General features: G+C 36.4%; 1 protein-coding gene across 1 annotated transcript in view; it reads right to left on the reverse strand.

Annotated features, from left to right (window-relative positions):
- Positions 1-868: 868 nt before the first annotated feature.
- The window catches only part of Tbck (TBC1 domain containing kinase), a 224,468-nt gene continuing 209,509 nt past the window's right edge, over positions 869-15,827 (reverse strand). Inside the window, exon 26 of the mRNA XM_026403170.2 lies at positions 869-2,937. Coding sequence (XP_026258955.2) covers positions 2,827-2,937 — 111 coding nt within the window. The 3' untranslated portion in view covers positions 869-2,826. The remainder of the gene's footprint in view (positions 2,938-15,827) is intronic.

Consider the following 15,827-nt stretch of genomic DNA (forward strand, 5'->3'; position numbering starts at 1 on the left):
AGAAGTTCTAACATAGAGGGTTGCTGGAGGTAGCAAGAGATACAAATTATGGCTCCTGACCTAAAAGAAGCTCATATTTTAAAATGGGCCCAAATGCAAACAGATAATTGTAAAATGATGTAATAAGTCTGTTACTAGAAGTATGAGTGGAATGTTTTGACAGTCTTGAGGCTCTTAATGTAGCATGCAGAAGTCAGAGAAGACTGGAGATGCCACTCTTACTGGATTATGAAGGATTAATAAATGTGTGTGTGTGAGCGGGGGCTGGTGAGGGTAATAGGACTTCCAAGGAGAGAAGAGACTACAGATGCCAGAAAGAGTGTTGATAGTGACGGTATAATATACTATGAAAGGACCTCTGTAAATTGTGGGATATACAGGTTTACTTCAACTTCAGGTCAATTTTGACATCAACTGCTATGGAGTAACCATGCCCTGCATGTAACCATGGCAGTGCTGATGTGCTCTTACTTATTTTACATGGAGAATATCAAATATTACTTACAGCTTGTACATTTAATAAATTCCCATGTTTTGAAATAAGCCAAAGTGTGCCAAGTTTAAAGAAAAGTCCTGATGGAGGTTGGCTGTTTTTCTCTTCTTACACAGCTGTCTTCACAACACTCAGGTCTTCAACTCCTCTTGCTATCTATCACCCCTTCAGTTCAAGGCCCAACCCCTGTACCCCTCTCTTCTTTGCTTCATCAGGAACAAAGACTCAAAACAATGCTTTTGAAATGATCATCAATGTTGCATTTTTTCTATGAAGCCAGATAAATCATCAGATATTGAAAAAACACAATAATAATTGACAGATAGAACTTAATGATTTTAAAAATTTATTTAAATTTTTTTAAACAATGCCTTTATTTGTGTATTTTTTATGTGGTGCTGAGGATGGAACTCAGTGCCTCACATGTGCTAGGCAAGTGCTCTACCACTGAGGTACAGCCTCAGCCCAGAACTTTATGATTTTTCTCTAATCAGGGTAGGTGATGGTCCAAAAACAACTTTAGAGAAATCTTGGTCAATTTGTCATTAATTTTTACATTTTTTCTTTATAATCTATGCAGGGAATCACAAAATGCTACAGTTATTGGTTATTTTAGTATATGGACATAGTAGGTATTCAAAATATGTTTGGTAAATAACCAAATAAAATTCAAAAAAATAATTCAAAGACTGAGGAGGATTTAATAGAAAATGACATCCAAAACATACAGGATTTTGTTTTTGGGAAATGAAAATGTTTTGGAATTAATGTGACAATGATACAACTTTGTGAATATATTAAAAATTATCGATTTCTACATTTTAAAAGGTGAATTTTATGGCATGTAAACTAAAGTTCAATAAAAGTAGATAAAACAAACAAAACAAACAAACAAAAAAAACCCAGTAGCAGTTACAAATCCATGGCCCAGAAAGTTGAACTGAGGCTTCTATTCAAATATTCAGACTAGGCAGTATTTCACACTGAAGAGCAATATCAGTTATAGAAGAATGAACACTTTTTATTTAAAACAAAACTGAAAATATTCAAAAGATGTACTGCATCTCAGTAATTTTAAGATGCATATTTTTCAGATCTCTAAATGGGAATGCATCTTATAATTGATGGTGTGTTACAGTTTGGCTGGACTTTTTTCCTTTTTCATGGTATATATTATACTGCCTTAGATTTAATGAAACACAGCGTTTATGTTTTCAAATAATGTGGCAAAGGCTGCTAGCTGTCACCCTTAATGTGTTCTCTTCTTCTCACACAGTAATGAAGCTTTTAGGTTGGGGAGGTGTCTCCTCAGCCAAAGACTATAATCCCAATTTTCTTTGAAGCCAGGAATGGCCATGTGACTACATTCAGGTCAACACTATGTAAGCACAGTAGTGTGTAGTTCTGGTTTGTGGCTTTAAAGGAAAGAAACATGCCTCTCCTTTTTCTCTTATTTCTTCTTTTCCTTCCTCCCTCCTTCACTCCTTCATATTGGTTGCAGATGTGATCAAGGAAGCTGAGTAGCCATTTTCATGCATGTGAGGAATGCCAAGTAGTAAGGTTGGTAAAGAAGTATGAGAAGATTCCTGGGCTTCAAGTGATTATGAAACCAGTGTACTAGCCCTGGACTAACTATGCTACTTTTACATGATAAAGCAGCTAGGAAACTTGTTTAAGTCTCTCTTTGGGTTTCTCTGGTTTAGGAGCTAGTCAAATATTCTATCAAATAGGAATGGTTTCTGAATTTCATTTTTCTTGGAGTGAACTATTACCACTTTCTGCAACATGCTGAACTCTACTTCCTCTACACCCACTCCCACAAACATGCACACAACTTGTCTAGGCTAAGTCAGTTACCAAATGTAGCATTTATTTGTAAGGAATACACTGCGAACAGCTTTTCAGTTTTTGTTATCATGGAAAGATCATGATTTTAGCCCACATTCCATCTATATTTCTAAGTAATACCTTTGTTAGGATTGTCTGTTCAGTGCAATGGAGGATGAATTTTTCAGTGTGACTGGGATTTCTTGATAATGCTAAATCTGCCTGTCAGCTGAATTCCTCTGGCTTTATGTGGCAGTGTGGTAAAAGTACATGATCAGATTTCACTGTTAAGAAAATTCTTTAAGCAATACATGTACAGTCAAGTTTCTTGCCTCGAGAGCTGAACATGTAGGTCATGAGTTTTACAAAAATGGCACATGATAAAGCTTTATGGAAATGCAATAATCTGGAGATCTGGTTTTATCTTATAGTGACATGGCTATGAAAAACAGTATCATGGGATGTTGATGCCACTCTGTCCTTTCATCAGCCAGTCTCTTGGTTCTTCAGATTTGAGGAGATGGGACAGTGAGGAGTCCTGTTGGCTTGATTTTATTGATGCCACCATCTAGAATACAGATCCTTGGATATTTCATCTTCACAAGATGAGCTGCAAACTGGAAGGAAAAAAAAGCCAAATTTATAAAAAATATACAAAAGATTTTTTTTTTGTACTAGGGATTGAACACAGGTGTGGTCTACCACTGATCTACATTCTACATCTCCATGCTTTTTATTTTTCATTTTGAGACAGGGTCTTGCTAAGTTGCTGAGGTTGGCATTGAACTTGGGAATCTCTTCCCTCAACAATTACTATTACTATAATCTTACTATTACTGTCATTTTTGAATAAAGCATTAATTTGTTTTTAATATAAATTGAAATCATTCATTTGTTGATAAACAAGTTCTGTATGCTATGGAATACATGTGTCTATTTAGTTCTCTTGTATGCTTTTTTGGATAGGCAAATAGACATGGTAAATACATTCAGTGTAAAGGGCTGTGCAGGAAGAAGTAAATTCCTCAACTCTGTTCCCTCACTCCCTCTCCCAAGGTCATTAATGTTACTATTTTTTGGAAGCTTCTAATAGCTGTTAAAATAATCTCAAACCCATACTGGAAAAAAGACTTTGATATTATAGTTAACATTATTACAATTCTACAAACAAAGTTTCAGAGAGGACACAAAAGCTGGTTGTAACATGTTTTTGGAGCTACCACAATTAACATTTTGAGATCAGGAACTTGGAATAAATTTGAAGGACTCATCCAGGAAGACTGGCACAACAGGACTTTTAAAAAGTCATCCTGATACATACATATCTTTCAGGTTTAACTGGCATTTACCCCTTCGGCCTCAATGATTTACCTTTCCCCATTCCTGAGTTTTATCTGTGGCAGCCCTGACCTGCCTGTCAATTGCGATAGATCATAAGGCTTTACGTTTCAGAGTTTTGTTTGTGTAGGTCACCCTCTGTTGGGAACATGTTTCATTTCCCACCAATTCCTGGCCTCCCTTTAGCTTCTCCTCAAGTGTCTCCCCACCAGTATACTCTCAAGTCTGCCTAACTTCTGGTGCTTTTCCTGCATGCATATGACCTTCTCATAGCTTCTCATAAGTTTCTTATATAAACCTCCATCTTTGCTGGCACCAAATGTATTTAAAAGCTACTTCTAAGAGCTTCTATTACCAAACTATAAACTCCTCTAGGGCAGTGACTGTTCTGTTTCTTTTTATTCCTAGTGAGTACCACTTTCAATGTGTTTCCTAAATTGAATTAAATCTGGGGCAAAACTATGAAGGAAGGAAGTTTTTCTTTGGCTAATCTTTCTCTCCCCTATCCTTGATAGTGTCCCATTCGTCCTCTTTGGGTATTTGTGTCCTCAATTTCTTTTCAATTACTCTATGAAAAGCTGATCTCAGAGATCCTTCAAGAAAAACAACTAATACCTGCTCACTGTGCTATTGCTCCTTGAAGCTTAATAGTAAAGTTTCAACTTTAGGGTTCAAAAGAACCAGCTAGTACATTGGCTTCATAATCACTTGAAGCCCAGAATTCTTCTGGTTCTTTGGGTCAGGACAAATTCAAGGCCTCACTCTAAGAGATTGTGCTTTATTGATCTGGGGCTCAGGAATGTGTATTTTTAAACAAATACCCCTAGATGATTTTAAAGCAGGCAGTCCGTGGACAATATTTTGAAAGATATGTTTTCAGTGAGAAGGCTAACTGTACCCATCAGCAGGTAATGTGTGCTGCTGGAAAGGCATCTTGGCAACCTTCAAAACAATTCACATAAATGGCTCTCAACACTGCTGACCCTTCTCATCTTCTCCATAAGCCTCTGTGGAGGCTTAACAGAGAGTGATGGCTGTTCACATTTCAAATCCCATACTCTTTCTAAAGCCACCAGATAGGAATCCTTATAATTAATGTTGGGAAAAAAATCATACTTCTGTATTTTAAAAGGTGTCAAGTAAACTGGAGCAAACTGTTTTTTCCCCATCCTGAATGTATGCTTCTCTTTGAACCTCAGTCCTTAGAGAAGAGGCACCAGATTATCTACTCTGAGTCTTGTGCGGGCAGAACAGCCCCTGGTACCATATGATTACTGAAATGTTTTGGCTGCTTTTTCTCACATGCAGAAATACAATTACCATTTGGGCTGGAATTCTTAGGTAAACATAGCATTAGGGCCTGGTGGATAAGAAGTCTTAACTTACAGTACTTTCAAAACACTGTGGAAGTCAGAAAATGAGTAAGGAAGGACTTACTATATATTTAACTAATCGCTCTTAAACTATGCTGTAGAGCTGGAAAGAGTTACTACTGTTATTGTAAAGAGGGACATAAACTGCTCCTGAGCTGGAAAATAATAATGGCAAAATAGGCAGAACAGAGCAATTTGGAACAATCAGGTTGCTGCTATGTGGGCGGCCTAAGAAGAAAAGTAGAAGCAAAGTACAAGTAGATGCAAATGTTTAAATGCCTTGAAAGGAAACAACACTCTGTTTGATGGTGGTGGTGGGAAATCAAGCCCTGTGTGGTGGTGCATGACTGTAGCCCCAGCAACTCTGGAGGCTGAGGTGGGAGGATCACCCGAGCTCATGAGATTGAGAGCAGTCTGGGCAATACAGTAAGACCCCGTCTCAAAAAAGAACAATTGCTGAGTTTGTAAGATTGTGAGTTGTCTGATTTTGCTTGTGGTTCCAGAAGTCTGTCTGTCCATCTATTCATCTATCTATATCTACCTATCTATACTGGCCGTTCACAGTGAGACCATGACTGTAACTTTTCCATTTCTACCATGAAACCAATTCCTCTTTTTCTTCTCCATCTGCTCAGTTGTTTGGTTATTAATTTATCAAACATTTCACTGAGGACTTACTTGTAGTGGGTACTGCTGCAGTTTTTGAGTCCTTACATTTCAGTGGATGAGAAAGAAATGGACAATTAACATGAGTAGTATAAAAGCAGAAGTTCAAGGTACTTTGGAGTGTGGAGTTTCTGAACTTAATGAAGGTTGGATGAGTTATTCCCCTCTCTTGCCCCTTTTCCCTAAATTCCTTTTTCATACTGACTCCCCAAAGGAATAAAAAACCTAAATTTGATAGTGATAATTACTATACTGATAAAATAGTATTTTGGCTATAGACTGACAGGAAGGAAAGAAAGTGCTGTGAATATGTCTGGGTGCAGTGGCACATGCCTATAATCCCAGCAATGTGGGAGGTTGAGGCAGGAAGACTGTAAGTTCAAGGCTACCCTGCACAACTTAAAGAGACCCTGTCCCTCAAATAAATAAATAAATAAATAAATAAATAGGGCTGGGGACAAGCACCCCTGGGTCCAGTCCTCAGTATCCCTCGCAAAAACTGCTATGAATGTGTTGGGGTAGTTTTTCACTCTGAAAAAGTCACATCACACATGAGAAGATACATGGTGGGACAGAGGAGAACCAGGCATGTAAAGCACGGGGCTCCAACCTTCACTTTTCATCCTGCAGGCCTTTGGCAGCCTCAGTGAGTATAGAAAGGATGGAGTCTGAGGAGTAAAGGTCTAGAGAAGAGACTGCGGCCTCCACAAGGAAATCACAAACCTAGGGTATTGTGCTGACCAGTGGTTTTGAAGCCATTAGAATCACAAGTATGCTATTAGTAGGCAACAATACTCTGGACATTCTAGATTAGTAATAAGTAATTTCTTGAGATGGAGTTCTGGCATCAGTTGCTTTTTGAAAGTCCCCTGCTCCCACCCAATGGATTCTAAGGTGAGGCCAGTATTGATCCAAATAATGGGATTCATTTGCAGGCCAGTGATTTGGAACCCGGAACTGGAATTGTCATGGGTATAGTCTTTTTTTTAAAAAAATAATTTTATTTATATGACAGCAGAATGCATTTTACACGTATAGGGCAGAATGCATTACAATTCATATTACACATATAAAGCACAAGTTTTTTATATATCTGGTTGTATACAAAGTATATTCACATGTTACCTTTCACTAGAAGAGGCTGCTGTGTATGTGGGTTGGACTTTCTAAGTTCTATGTGGAGAGAATGGGATCCTTCAAACTGACAACTGGCTGAGATAATGTGGGACTGGCAGAATGTAGTAATTGCTGGAAGATTTGGGTACTTTCAGGTCACATTTCTTGTGGGCAGTCCTCCCATGTGGAGAAGACAAGGCTCTTGCATTGTTATCATTTCTCTGGTTTGTAGGATCTGGCATTGGTATTCTTTTCTAGGGCTTGCGTGGGCAGTGTCTGAATAAGACAGGTTCTTGTGAGTACCACTCCATCTTTTTTCTTTCTCTCTTTATCATGCATCTTAGCTTGGACTAAGTGACTGGCATGTTTGCCCAGAGGAAGTCAGGTTCTGCTGTAGCAGGAAATGAGTGGGGGAAAGGGATTGCTCAAGAGCAGCATAGAACAGGATCATGTTTCTCAGTGAGGCTCTAGGACACAGAGCTGGGAAGAACTCATGGCTGTAGAGGAAAATTAAACTTCTGTAAGGCCTTAGCTGAGGAGCACATGGCAGGACAATTAAGTTTCTTGATTTGAATTTCACACTCGTGAATCTGAAGTTCATACTGAAAATTGGAAAACTAGTACAGACTGAGTAACTCTAATAAAGCTCGGAGAATTTTTTTTTTCTTCTATTTTATTTGTCCATTTCCTTCTCCCCAAATAACGTTTTGGGTATGGAAATGTTACTTTTAAGGGTAGCACTGTAATGAGTAGCTATAGTAATTTGCTTTTCTTTATCTTACGGAAGTGAGACTGATCCTGTGTTTGTTTTGAGTTCTCTTGATCTTCTGGAACACTGAAAATATGGCATACCTTCAATATTTCAGGTACCTCGTGGCTGTGGCTAGGCTGATACTTTATGCAAATTAAGTATCATTTTCCAGCAGTTTGGTTAGACCTTAAGTCAGGTAAAGATTCTGAGAGAAAGAAGATAATTTGTAGTGATTTCTAAATCTGGCGTACAGTGTGGCCTGGATAAGTATGATGACGTGGGGTTTGGTCCTGATTATTTGAGAGATTTCTGGGATCATGAATGAAGGTCTTGGTTGGTAGAACTGTCTACTTTTGTAATCTCAATGAAAAATATAAGGACTATGACAAGGATTAATAGGAAAGAGGTAGGAATTATTTATCTAATACTGTGCTGTTCTCTTTCCTGGATTATACAGTCAAGTATAATTTGGAATGCCACCTGTTTCTTCCATTATTATTATGTTCCTCCCTTAACTGAGATAAATGTTTTGTCTTCTGGTATTTCTTGTGTTCAGATCTTTCATATTTAACTCATTATTAACAGCCTTACATAAAGTATAAAACTGATTTTCATAGCAAATAACATCTAATAACAATTAGGAAGTGGCTACTTTATAATTTCACTCTTAGAAATCAAATCAGCAGTAGGGCAAAGTCAAGAAGGGGAACTCAGGTCAGTAATCATTTTATACCCTGCCATGGGCACTCATGACAAGGAATGGAACAAGTATTTCTAGGATATTGGTTTAGTACAGAATATACTGGTTTATTAGTAAGTTTTCTGCTGCTATAGTAGAATATCACAGACTGGGTAATTTATGAAGAAAATAAATTTATTTCATGAACTTGTGGAGTTGGGAAGTATAAGACTGAGGGGCAACTTCTGGTGAGGCCTCTGCTGCATCACAACATGGCAGAAGGGCAAGTGAGAATATGGGAGACAGAAAAATTGGGCCCGACTTATCCTATCCTCAGGATCCCACTCCCATGATAAATAACCCACTCCTGCCTTAATCTCTTCAGGAAGGCAGTGTGCTCAGGATCCAATCAACTGTGAAATGTTCTGCCTTGTAATAATGTTACAATGACAAATTTCAACATGTGTTTTGGAGGGGACATTCCAATCATAGCTACTGGAAAATGCTAATTATGCAATTAAAACAGTGGGTAAGTTTACAAAACGAGCCATAACTTTTTTTTTTTTTTCCTGATACCTAGGGACACTTAACCACTGAACCACATCCCCAGCCCTTTTTATTTATTTATTTTTTTATTTTGAGACAGGGTCTCGCTAAGTTGCTTTGAACTCATGATCCTCCTGCCTCAGCCTCCTGAGCTGCTGGGATTACAGGCATGACCACCGTGACCACCATGGTCCAGGTTTTTTGATCGACATTTGTTTTACAGATAATTATTCTAATGGTGTGCAGGAGAGTTAGAATCCATATTATGGCGAACATTGTCCATGAATATGACTATCATAAACTTTTAACCAAACTGTTTTTATGTTTCTTGGGACCAATCATTGGGATTAGGATATTTGATAGTATAAATATTCTGTCCTAAAAGACAAGGGTAGTATGATGAACCCCTAGTTCCCCAACACCCAATTTCAACAACTATAACTTGTTGCCAACTTCCTTAATTTATTCTTCCAACATACTTCTTTCACCCTTGTCTTATTTGATGCAAATACCATATTATTTAATAAATATGTATTTTTGAAATAAAATGACATTAAAAATATATAACCACAGTACTATCACACCTAGAAAAGTATAACAATAATCCTATAAGATAATCAAATGTTCAGAAAGAGTTCAGATTTCTAATCAGCCAAAGCTCCTAAATGTCTTTCCTCCCCCTGCCCCCTCTCTCTCCATCTATCCAGGTGGTCCACTCACGTACCCATCTATTCATCCATATTTAAATTTGTTTACTTAAATCAGGATACACTGATTGTGACTGACAGACATCTTTTTTATCTATGGGTTTTTTTCTTTTCACTTCTTTGCATGAAGTCTATTCTCTCAAATTTTCTCCAATCATACTTTTATCTCTATAATTCCCCATAAACACTCTTATCAAGACCAGCAATAATTTCCACATTATTATGTTGTCAGAAAGAACTTTTAGTATTATTTTGAACCTTACTTGACCCATCAGCATTATCTGACATATTTGATCATGCCCTCCTCTTTCTAAAACTTTCCTCCATTGACTGTATTACCTGACTCTCTCCTGGTTCTCCTAAGAACTCACCAGCTGTGCCTTCTTGTCTTTTTTAGTAGATTTTCCTTATCTTTACCTTTTCCCCAGGGCTTAGTCCTCTTCCTTCTTCTGTATCAACATTCATGTCCTAAGTAATTTCATCTAGTTCCATGGCTTTACTCTCATCTATATGCTATTGACTAAATTTAGGTCTTTAGCTTCTTCTCTGAACTCTAAACTCATGAATCTCTCTGCTTCTTCAACATCCATTAGGCACTTAGATGTCTAATAGGCTTCTCAAACTTAAGAGTTTAAAGGAGATCACTCCCACCATACCTTCACACATAACCCCTTTTTGATATCTTCCTTAAGTAAGTTGCCTCAGGGGACGGCAACTTATTCTTCCAATTGTTCAAGCAATAAACCTGGATATACTTTAACTTGTAAAACATATTCAGAATGGGATATTTTCACACCATCAGTACCATACTAGCTCAAATAACCCATTATTTCTTATCTAGATTATTGTCTAACTCCTAACTGGTCTCCTCTGTTTCCATTCTTGCCCCTATGATATAATTCTTTTTTTTTTTTAAGGAAAAGGCAGCAATGCTTTTATGACTTATTCTATGGCTTATTCTCTTTTTTTGCATCACAATTCTTATTACACATATACAGCACAACTTTTCATATCTCTGGTTGTATATAAAGTATGTTGACACCAATTCGTGTCTTCATACATGTACTTTGGATGATGTTGTCCATCACATTCCACCACCCTTGTTAAACCCCTGCCCCCTCCCTTTCCCTCTGACCCCTCCTCCTCATCTAGAATTCATCTATTCCTCCCATGCTCCCTCTCTCCCTATATGAGTCAGCCTCCTTATATCAGAGAAAACATTCAGCATTTGTTTTTTGGGGATTGGCTAACTTCACTTAGCATTATCTTCTCCAACTCCATCCATTTACCTGCAAATGCCATGATTTCATTATCTTTTATTGCTTAGTAATATTCCATTGTGTATATATGCCACATTTTTTTTATCCATTCATCCACTGTAGGGCATTTAGGTTGGCTCTACAGTTTAGCTATTGTGAATTGTGCCACTATAAACATTGATGTGGCTGTGTCCTGTAGTATGCTGATTTTAAGTCCTTTGGGTATAGACCAAGGATAGGAATAGCTGGGTCAAATGATGGTTCCATTACCATTTTCCAAGGAATCTCCATACTGCTTTCCATATTGGCTGCACCAATTTGCAGTCCCACCAGCAATGTATGAGTGTACTTTTTCCCCACATCCTCACCAACACTTATTGTTGTTTGTCTTCATAATAGCTGCCATTCTGACTGGAGTAAGATGATATCTTAGAGTAGTTTTGATTTGTATTTCTCTAATTGCTAGAGATGTTGAACATTTTTTTTAATAAATTTGTTGATTGATTATATATGAAAACTATAGAACTCTTAAGAAAGAAATCAAAGAAGACCTTAAAAGACAGAAAGATCTACCTTGCTCTTGGATAGGCAGAATTAATATTATCAAAATGACCACACTACCAAAAGCACTATGCAAATTTAATGAAATTCCAATAAAAATCCCAATGGCATTTCTCATAGAAATAGAAAAAGCAATCATGAAATTCATCCAGAAAAATAAGAGACCCAGAATACCTAAAGTAATTCTTAGCAGGAAGAGTGAAGCAGGTGGCATCAATATACCAGACCTTAAACTATACCACAGAGCAATAGTAACAAAAACAGCATGGTACTGGCACCAAAACAGACTGGTAGACCAATGGTACAGAATAGAGGACACAGAGACTAACCCACAAAATCACAATTACCTTATATTAGACAAAGGTGCCAAAAACATGCAGGGGATGGCAACTTACTCTTCCAATTGTTCAAGCAACAAACCTGGATATACTTTAACTTGTAAAACATATTCAGAATGGAATATTTTCACACCATCTGTACTACTACCATACTAGCTCAAGTAACCCATTATTTCTTATCTAAATTATTGTCTAACTCCTAACTAGTCTCTTCTGTTTCCATTCTTGCCCCTATGATACAATTCTTTTTTTTTTTAAAGGAAAAGGCAGCAATGCTTTTATGACTTATTCTATGGCTTATTCTCTTTTTTTTTTTTTGCATTACAATTCTTACTACACATATACAGCACAACTTTTCATATCTCTGGTTGTATGTAAAGTATGTTGACACCATAATGTCAACAAATGGTGCTATGAAAACTGGAAATCCATATGCAAAAAAAAAAATGAAATTAAACCCCTATCTCTCACCATGCACAAAACTCAACTCAAAGTGGATCAAAAACCTAGGAATTAAACCAGAGACTCTGCGTCTAATAGAAGAAAAAGTAGGCCCCGATCTTCATCATGTGGGATTGGGCCCCAACTTCCTTAATAAGATTCCTATAGCGTAAGAATTAAAAGCAAGAACCAATAAATGGAATGTTTTGGCCAAAGAAACAATCTATGAGGTGAACATAGAGCCTACATCCTGGGGACAAATTTTTACCCCTCAAACATCAGATAGAGCACTAATCTCTAGGGTATATAAAGAACTCAACAAGCTAAACACCAAAACAACAACAAAAAAAACCCAAATAACCCAATCAGCAAATGGGACAAGGACCTGAACAGAGACCTCCCCATGATCTAATTCTAAGACAATGTGAGTAATCCTTTAAAAATTTATGTCAGATTCTGATCATATTAGTTTTTTTCTCAAAATACTGTAATGGCCTCTTTTTTTAAAATACAGAATATAATTAATCTAAAATCTTTGTTTTAGGAGGTCCTACATGATCTGTGAATTTGCAAACCCTTTGCCCACATTCTATCCCCCATAGACTTTATCTACATGGCAAGCAGAATGATTCTTTAAAAACATAAATCATATGATATAAAACTGCTCAACGTCTTCCTGTGGCTTTCCATCTCACTCAAAATAAAGTTTCATCAGTTATCCTATAAAGAAAAAAGGCCACCAGTACTTTTCACCTTCACTCTGCCTTATTTTTCATTTCAGCATTTATAACCACTTAATATATGTTATTGACTGTCTCTCCCAATATATTGAAAATCTCATGAAAGTAGGATCTTTATTTTACAATACTTAGTACATAATATTTGCTCTCTGTTGAATAACCAATTCATTCATTTAATAAATACTTTTTGAGTACTATTCTGTGTCAGGCACTATGTTAGGAACTGGTTAAGCTGTCTTCTAGTGAAGGAGCTAGAAAAGATGTTAGGGCAAATAGGAAAATATCTCATTTACTCTGGTAGGAGTCGAATGCTATTTTCTTTTATCCTTTATTAATAGGGTCTTCAACTCTTGTATGAGCTGATAAAACTAAGATTTTTTTTTAAGAAACGATGGCTTTCCAAATACACACACACACACAAAATATTTATATAAATTTTTTGATGAAGTTTATAAACACAGGAGTAATAAACAAATGTGAGATAATGTTACTGTAAAAGTCCATAGGTATGAGAAAATGTCCTTATTTCATTTCTACAGTGAAGGAACTGAAGATGATAAAAGAACTTAAAAGAGGGTGTAGTTGTTTTCACTTTCAACTCTTGTGTTCCATGCTTGCTTCTTAGCCTATCTTCTTTCAATGAATTTGGCAACTTCCATTGGTTGCTAAAACCACTCAAGAATGTGGAAAAAGACAGCTAAATATAACCATGAAGAATTATGAAATTTTCCTTTGTCTCTCTTATTTTTTTACTCACATATAGTTCTAATAAAATCTCACAAGGATTGAACAAAAAGAAAATTTAAGTCTTTTAAAGTATGACTTTTGAATAGAAATGGCAAGTAAAAGTATTTCTCTGAGGGACAGGTATAAGTCAATGCAACTTTTATTCCATGCTTTGTTGTAATTGCAGTAACAGATTTTTTCCCCCCTCAATAGTCAAAATGATATTTTCCTTTCCTTTCTCTTCTTTTACTTTTGTCTCATTTTCTTTGTTAATCTCTACCCATCATTTGCACCTAAGCAATTTTTAAAAGTGTAGAACATAATTTATAATTCTGACAGTGAAGTTTTACAGTTTTGTGCAACAAATACAAGTTGTATCCTTTAATGGTCTTAGGACAATCTCTCCTTGTGTCACCTAGAATCTTCTTTTCTAGAAAAATATATTGATAAACTTTAAGTGTACTTATTGGAAAGAAAGCCCTATATACTTTTTTTCTTCACGATAGAATACTATAGTATTTGTTTCCTAAGTGAGAGGATTCTACATCTGTACATCTAGTTTAAATTTCCTTTGAATTAGCCTGACTCTCTAAATGCGTGACTGACACATTTACAGTAATGTCCTTCAAATTTAATGTGTCCAAAATTCACCATATTCCTTCCAAACCTACTTTATTCATTCTTTTCTTCCCTATCTCTGTTAAAGTTATCAGCAACCTCCCTCAAAATCCAATCTGAAAACTGTCATTTTTTTTTTTTAAAGGAATGAATAGTTAGGCACAAAGTTGTGTCAATTTTCTTTGTGATTCATCTTGAATCCTTTTGTTCTCCCATTCTTTTCCTATTCCAGTTTGCTCTGGGATAAATTTGTAAGTGGTTCTTAAGCCTCCAGATTTCCCTTTTTCCATTAACCAGTACTCTGCCAACATTATGAAAGATCCTCAGACATCCTGAGATCCCAGCCACTGTTATATACCATTTTTTTTCCTTCCAAGAGCTTTTATCTCTAAGTAAATCTTTCTTGGAAGAGCACCAAGGATCTTAACATACTTGCTTATCTATAGTCAGCAAGGACAATATGTAGTATTTAGGGAGTTTCACTTTGATAATAAATCAAAAGTCTCTTTGCATTTTGATAAAGACAAAAGATATTCCTCATTATATAAACTTACCCTTGTTTATTCTCAATATAAATTCACATATAATTTATATTTAAATGAAAGGTTACCAAGCAGAGGAGGTTGACTTTAGTGTCTCAAATGAGGTAAAAGATAGCAACAGGATACCACCACTGCCTTGAATCACATAAAAAATGCAGTGCACTAGTTCCCAAGTTTCCTTTTGAAAGTGGCAGTCTTGGCTGGTACTTTATCTCTTCTCCAGAGGGACAGAGAGAGTGAATTTTGTTGACTCTGTGGCCTGGCAACTATTTCAGTGGGAGACTGAAAGCTTAAGCAGGTCAACATCTGAGAGGTAATATCTGGGAAGAATTTAGCACTGAGATAGACTGAGACAATTAGGAGGAATCTCTGTTTCTTGGTGTTTTACAATTTCTATTCGTCGAAGGAAGGGAAACAAGAGAAGGGAGAAGAGGAAGGAAGGTAGAAGTACTAGGGATTGTAATGAAGCACATTATATTCCATGCATGTATGAATACATCAAAATGAAACCTACTATTATGTGTAATTATAGTTCACTAATAAAATATAATTAAACAAACTATAAAAACATTTTAAAATTTCTAATTTCTAAACCTTAATACAAATTAAAAAGTCATTTTCCAAATGGCTTTCTAAAATACTGCTATTTTATCACTTTCCTCCTTAAAAATCTTTAAGAGTTCATCGCTGTTTAAATGTAAACTTTTAAACACAGCATCCAAGAACACCTATAATCAGATTCTCTACCTACTTTTCCAGTCTCATCTGCAGCCTGATAAGAGCCCTTGTTTTTTTATTATTATTTTAAAATTATTATTTTTTTTTGAGGAGTTACTGGGGATTGATCTCAGGGACACTCAACCACTGAGCCACATCCCCAGCCCTATTTTGTATTTTATTTATTTTGTATTTTATTTAGAGACAAGGTCTCATTGAGTTGCTTAGCGCCTAGCTTTCTGCTGAGGCTGGCTTTGAACTCATGATCCTCCTGTTTCAGCCTCCAGAGCTGTTGGGATTTACAAGCATGTGGCCACTGTGCCTGGCTCCTTGTGTTTTTAACTCAGACTGTGCTGTTCTTTTTGCTTGGAGAGCTTCCTCCTGACTGT

Source organism: Urocitellus parryii, chromosome 10, assembly GCF_045843805.1.
Source record: "Urocitellus parryii isolate mUroPar1 chromosome 10, mUroPar1.hap1, whole genome shotgun sequence".
Classification (NCBI taxonomy): Eukaryota; Metazoa; Chordata; class Mammalia; order Rodentia; family Sciuridae; genus Urocitellus; species Urocitellus parryii.